General features: G+C 34.2%; 1 protein-coding gene and 1 long non-coding RNA gene across 2 annotated transcripts; both read right to left on the bottom strand.

Annotated features, from left to right (window-relative positions):
- Nucleotides 1–782: 782 nt before the first annotated feature.
- On the bottom strand, nucleotides 783–3,309 carry LOC103149124 (uncharacterized). The gene is made up of 5 exons (XM_007568143.2): nucleotides 3,175–3,309; nucleotides 2,536–2,580; nucleotides 2,036–2,062; nucleotides 1,546–1,920; nucleotides 783–1,441 (listed from the first exon to the last, which is right to left on the bottom strand). Exons 1-5 carry the CDS (start codon nucleotides 3,215–3,217, stop codon nucleotides 1,239–1,241), a joined length of 693 nt encoding a protein of 230 aa, XP_007568205.1. The 5' UTR covers nucleotides 3,218–3,309; the 3' UTR covers nucleotides 783–1,238.
- A 2,126-nt stretch (nucleotides 3,310–5,435) lies between these two features.
- On the bottom strand, nucleotides 5,436–6,700 carry LOC107838197 (uncharacterized). Its single transcript, XR_001664244.1, has 2 exons — nucleotides 6,531–6,700; nucleotides 5,436–5,931 (listed from the first exon to the last, which is right to left on the bottom strand). It is a non-coding gene; the product is annotated as an uncharacterized LOC107838197 (long non-coding RNA).
- Nucleotides 6,701–6,908: the final 208 nt, after the last annotated feature.

Below are 6,908 nucleotides of genomic sequence, written 5' to 3'. Positions count from 1 at the left end.
TCTTTTCAATATTCCTCCTTCATATTGAGACAAACCCAAATGTCCCTCATTCAATCACTGCAAATACTCTTTAACTCGTCCTAATCTTCAAAAGTTACTAATTCTCATCATCTCACAGCGACTTCGATCGTTAAAATGTGCCAAAACAGAAACCGTCCTCTGAAAGCCTAATTTAACTTTTGGCAATAACTCCTAACTTTTAGTTTGTTTCCCTGACTGAAAACCTCAACTCTGATTGGTCAGTTGTGAGAGGACTTTATATGAGACTGTAAGGAAAACACATCAATCTGTAAATCTGACACTGAGTGACCTTTCAACATTTGAGCATTAATTCTCAAAATGTCTGCACATTGTTTCGTTTTCAGTTAAATCAGTTGTTCCTGTTCCGTCGCTCAGTGAAAATCTGATACGTTGTCATTACAAAGCAAATTCTGCGGGAACAGAAAATAGATATAAATCATGGGAATTTCCCAGTTTGTTTTTGTGTTTTGTTTATTTTTTTTACAGTGAATCTTGTGACAACAACCTCAGCTGAATCAGTATTAAGGCTGATTAATACTGACTAATTCTTTTACATCATATTGGATGTAAAAAAAAAAAAATGCCATCATGAACTTTAAACAAAACTTTCACATACCATTACATTATAAAAGCTTCCTGTTGCACAGTTTATTCATGTTCTGCAGTTTATTCACATCTAATAAGTTTGTTTTAATGAAAATACACAAAGGAGCAAAAACCTCCAAACAGAAACAGCCTTAAACTTTATAAATCACTGAAAACATTTTAGTGCATTTAATATATAAATTTCTCTGATTTTTAAAAATCTAAAATAAACAAAAATGTTTTTACTGGTTTTTGGCAGTTTTACTTTCATTCTTCTAAATGACTCCATTGTTATTCTCAGTTCAGCTGATTTAACCACAAACCAGGAAGTCACTTGAGTTTCTAAACAACCTTGGGAAACTGGTTCATGTGTCAAACTCTTATGAGGTAATCAGTTTTCCTTTTTAGAAAAAAACAAACTTGTTTCTAATCCAGGATAGCTACTGTGAGATATTTTAATATACCATAAAGTGCTTTTAAAGTTCATTGAAATATAAATCATTGTACCTTTACTCTTTTTAAGCAATATTATTTCCAACCACATTAAAACATGATTATAAATTGAACCTGGTTGCCAAATTAATGCATTTAATTAATACATATTTAACCCACAATAAAACATTAGAAGGAACTTAAGACAGCACAAAACAAGAAGACTCAGCTTGTCTACGTAGAGGTTGTCTTTCAGGGTTAGTTTTCTTTCTGTAAATAATGTAACAAATAATCAGAATAGTCACTGCTGCTGCTGCTGCTGCTGCCACAAAAGGTAATCCTGTCCTTCCCCGATCCTCTGATGAAGGGCTGACAGTTGCTGGGAGTTCAAATGGATGAGAGTCTGGTGAAGGACAGGAGGAAAGAAACTTTTATTGTCCAAAATTCAAACAGAAAACTGCTCTAACTTCAAAGTATAAATTTACTGACTTATCAAAGCTCACTTACCGGTCACATTGAGTTTAGATGTGTCTGATCCCTTGCAATGGCCAATGTTTAGTTTACACACATAAACTCCAGAGTCCTCCACCTGGAGTCTGGACACATGGAGTCTAATCCGTCCTTTTCTGAGGACCACTTTGTCAAACACAACTCGTCCTGAAAACTTTTCATCCTGAGTTTCTGAGACTTTATTTCTATCATGTTCAATATAGTCGTATAAAGGTTTATAGCAGCTTATTGTATCATCTTTCAACCAATCACAAGAAACAACCCACAAGTTGTCTGAGCACTCTAGTTTGGAGATGAAGGTGAAGTCCAGTGTGAGGTTGTCGTTCTTCTCAGCCCAATATGACTTCTGTGTAACATTTACTTCAATTGGCACTAATGATGGAGGTAAAAGTTACAGACAGTCAGAAACACAGGACAACAAGCAATTATATCAAACCTTTGTTGTTACATCTACTTTGATTTTATAACCTCTAAATATTCTACTCACATATAGTCTGAGCTTCTCTGTCTGGTGCTGAAGAGACAAAGAGAGAAAGTGAGGACATAGAAACTGTGTCTAAAACTTAGTTCTGTTCTCTGTGGCTGATTTTCCAGTGACGGCCATAATCACACATAAAGATGCCGTCATGATTTGAGGGTGATTGTGGTGAGGATGGAGGCAGCAGGACCAGGTTATGGTGAAAATTATGGTTTTAATGAAGAGTTCAGAAAAACAGGCAGCACAGGTGAACAATGAGACAAGGAAACACAGACACTGGTGAATGACAACAAAGGCATTAACCCTGGACAAGGATCCAACCAGGAGTTTTGGACACAGATGAAGTTAAATAAACAGGGACGGTAATCAGGGGAAACAAGCTGGGGGCAACGGAGAGGAAGACACGACAACACAGAACTAATTAACAGAGAAAATCAAATCCTCACAGATACCAATACAGTTTAAAACATTCATTTTATAATATTGATTAAATGAAAGTGAAAACTGACCACAGAGATGCGAAGAGAGCATGATGAAAGCCATAACCCTTTTCCCTATGAACATAAAAACAATCAGTGTTTTCAACACCCAGTTATTTCAAAGCTCTTTCCAATGACACTACTAAATATTCAATACAGTTTAGTTAGTAACAGCTGTTTTTCATCAATACTTTAATGAAAAATGGTTTTAGATCATGCACAATTTAATTTCTTTAAGATATAATCCATTGATCAAGGTAAAATAAATATTTAAGCAATTTCTTTCACTAAATGGAAAGAAAATCCCTTTATTTGCAGAAAATGCATTAATTGGTCGTTTCATATTCAAACTGAATTCAGAGTTTTTGTAATAAAGACAAGTGAGCGATTCCTTTAGCCTGAACTTTCTACTAATCAAGCCAGTAAGTGTACAAGTTATCAATGTATGGCTGTGTAGGTATTAATGACACACTGAAGTGTATTTTATCTAAGGTTTTCACTGATAACAGTAAATATCCACGGATAAAAATCAGTGAACAAATATGTTTGATACGAGTCTCTATGGCACCATAATGTGGTTCAGCATTGAACTGAGGTAGAACATTTTCTAAAACAAGTAGATGGATAAGCTGGATATCAAGCACTTTGACAGAATATCTTAATACTTACATTTCCAGAAACAGAAAACTTGTTCTTTTGTCCAAGCCATCATTACAGGGATAAAAAAAAGTTTATAACCAAAAACAGAAAACCTGACAGGATACAATTATCTCTCTTTGATCCTATAACAGCAACTGATTGTTAAAAGTGTTTGCATCAGCGTCTAGATATAAGATATCATGTGTTTGGTCGTGTGATCGAGCTGATTTGGTTTTCAGACACAGCTACAGTTTTCACTTTCATGTTCCTCAAAAAAGAAAAAAAGAAAGAAAACAATTATCTGAACTGATGTGTCACTGATCTGATCTGTCTAATGCATTTAGATGCTTCAAAACCCAAAAATCATTTCAGTAAACAAATAATCTGCCAAATTAATCAAGTGTTTTCAGCTGTTAATTCTAAGTTACAAAGTGATGCTTCATTATAACATTTTATGTTTTTTTTCTGCATGATTTATTTGATAATATGTTCAGAATAACAGTTCCAACATTTGAATAAATGATCTCTGTGAATCCCGTCAAGTTCCTCAGGGGATCAGAGATTCATGCAGCTTAAGAAGAAGGTATAAAACTCTAATAGAGGCTAAATTCAGAGAAAACTAGAGAAACATGCCAGATTGTAGCGATTGCAGATTGTAGTTACAGATCATGTCTGAGTGAAATAAAGGCTTTTAAGACAGATGTCAATTAGAAAAGCAGAGAAGTTACTTAATTATTACAACCCGGTTTCCAGTCCTAATGGCCTGTCATTGTGTAAAAACATCTATTCCTATTTGCTTCCTTCTTAATTTGAAATAAAAAATTAATTCTTCTCACTTTTCATCAGTTTATCTATGAACAACACTGTGATATTTTTGAAGACAGTATTTATAAACGTTTTTGGTTTGGTAATGGAGCCGTCAGAATTAAAATAGAATGAAAAACGACTTAAACAGAATGTTCCAGATCAGGACCTAGGACATTAGGTCCAGATCAGGACATTAGGTCCTGGAGCCTATGCCANACTGTTCTCATCTATCGATTCAGTATTTTTATCATACAGACATTAGGCTGTTGTTGTTGTGCTATTAGCTAGCTGCTAGCTAACGACTTTGCTAGCAAAGCTAGATAAATAAAAAGCTTCTTCCCTGTGTACGAGGCACATCGCCCGTCCAAAACCGATCATCTCCATAATGGATAATAAGTCTGATCTTCTAATTTCCTTTGCTGCATAATGTATATTGCATTTATTCTAGTTTTAGGTAAACATGTCTTGAAAGCGAATATCACTTAAATAAAAGTCCAACAAGGATATTAATTTAGAATTAATAATAACTCACCCTGAATTACCATGATAGATATAATGTGTGTCATTAATGAAGGGGAAAAAACTCAACCCAGACTTTAAGTTTAGGGTCTGGTTCGCAGATTATGTAGTTAAATTTTTTCCCCAATTATTCAATGGGAAAAAATAAACTAACCTCAGTTGAGTAAAAGTGAAATAAAATTGTAATCAAAACTTTTGGAATTGTAATGATTCCTTTTTAAAAAAAGTTGTGTAAAAGACTTTTTTTAATTAAATAACTAATTTTTACCAAACACAAACTTTTATTTGCACACATCAGAAATCTTTTGTTGTGATTTGAGGTCCTGCCCACGACGTCATGTGAGAATCACAAGCAAAACTTTGAGTCACAAACAAAAACTTAGAATAGCAAGAAAAGATTTCTGACATGCACAAATAAGTTTGTTTGCAAAAAAGAAAGTTAACTTCATGAGTCAAAAATGTGTGATTTAAATAAAATAAAAAAATAAGCAAAACTCAGTAGGTTTTTCTCATGGTGACATGCATTAACAATTAAATTTTTGCTTTTGTCTTTTTTCTGCAGTTCCACCTTAAAGTTTGATGCAGCTCTGCTTTCCTGAATGGACCATCTTCATCTCCACTGCAGCAGCAAACAGGCAGCTCTTTTTTTTAATAGATTACAGTCACTAAGAGGTTGCATTGTGCCCTTGTTTATATTTTTAATAGTGTAATTCTGTAAAGACAAAATATATCTGGTGGTCCAGCTCTGATTTACATATCTTGCTAAATTGCGGGTTTGAATATTGCAATACTTTCGTATAACAAAATAGACCTGCAGAAAGAAATTACTAATCAAATATCTTACATATACATAGTGTTATGCTCTGTATAGAGATGTTCGTTAGCTTTGATTGTATATCTCACAATTTTGTAATTTATCATTGTTTATTAAACTCTGAAAGCTGTGAGGCTTTGTTAATATTCTGTCCTAGAATGCGGTAAGATGTGCCCTTTTTTGTTGTTGAGCACCTGCCCCTTTTAGTGGTCCCTGCACGGCCCTGGCTGTCATGATTTGAGGGTGATTGTGGTGAGGATGGAGGCAGCAGAACCAGGTTATGGTGAAAATGATGGTTTTAATGAAGAATTCAGAAAAACAGGCAGCACAGGTGAACAATGAGACAAGGAAACACAGACACTGGTAGCTCTGGTAAATGACAACAAAGGCATTAACCCTGGACAAGGATCCGACCGGGAGTATTGGACACAGATGAGGTTAAATAAACAGGGACGTAATCAGGGGAAACAAGCTGGGGGCAACGGAGGGAAAGACATGACAACACAGAACTAATTAACAGAGAAATTCAAATCCTCACAGATACCCAATACGTTTTAAAACATTCATTTTATAATATTGATTAAATGAAAGTGAAAACTGACCACAGAGATGCGAAGAGAGCATGATGAAAGCCATAACCCTTTTCCCTATGAACATAAAAACAATCAGTGTTTTCAACACCCAGTTATTTCAAAGCTCTTTCCAATGACACTACTAAATATTCAATACAGTTTAGTTAGTAACAGCTGTTTTTCATCAATACTTTAATGAAAAATGGTTTTAGATCATGCACAATTTAATTTCTTTAAGATATAATCCATTGATCAAGGTAAAATAAATATTTAAGCAATTTCTTTCACTAAATGGAAAGAAAATCCCTTTATTTGCAGAAAATGCATTAATTGGTCGTTTCATATTCAAACTGAATTCAGAGTTTTTGTAATAAAGACAAGTGAGCGATTCCTTTAGCCTGAACTTTCTACTAATCAAGCCAGTAAGTGTACAAGTTATCAATGTATGGCTGTGTAGGTATTAATGACACACTGAAGTGTATTTTATCTAAGGTTTTCACTGATAACAGTAAATATCCATGGATTAAAATTCGGTGAACAAATATGTTCGATACAAGTCTCTATGGCACCATAATGTGGTTCAGCATTGAACTGAGGTAGAACATTTTCTAAAACAAGTAGATGGATACGTTGGATATCAAGCACTTTGACAGAATATCTTAATATATACTTACATGTCCAGAAACAGAAAACTTGTTCTTTTGTCCAAGCCATCAGTACAGGGATAAAAAGAAGTTTATAACCAAAAACAGAAAACCTGACAGGATACAATGTCTCTCTCTTTGATCCTATAACAGCGACTGATTGTTAAAAGTGTTTGCATCAGCGCCTAAATATAAGATATCATGTGTTTGGTCTTGTGATCGGGTTGATTTGGTTTTCAGACACAGTTACAGTTTCACTTTCATGTTCCTCAAAAAAGAAAAAAAAGAAAGAAAACAATTATCTGAACTGATGTGTCACTGATCTGATCTGTCTAATGCATTTAGATGCTTCAAAACCCAAAAATCATTTCAGTAAACAAATAATCTGCCAAATTAATCAAGTGTTTT

Source organism: Poecilia formosa, unplaced genomic scaffold (genome assembly GCF_000485575.1).
Source record: "Poecilia formosa unplaced genomic scaffold, Poecilia_formosa-5.1.2 Scaffold218, whole genome shotgun sequence".
Lineage (NCBI taxonomy): Eukaryota > Metazoa > Chordata > Actinopteri > Cyprinodontiformes > Poeciliidae > Poecilia > Poecilia formosa.
The sequence above is the reverse complement of the archived record's forward strand: the minus strand, read 5'-3'. Positions and strand labels throughout refer to the sequence as shown.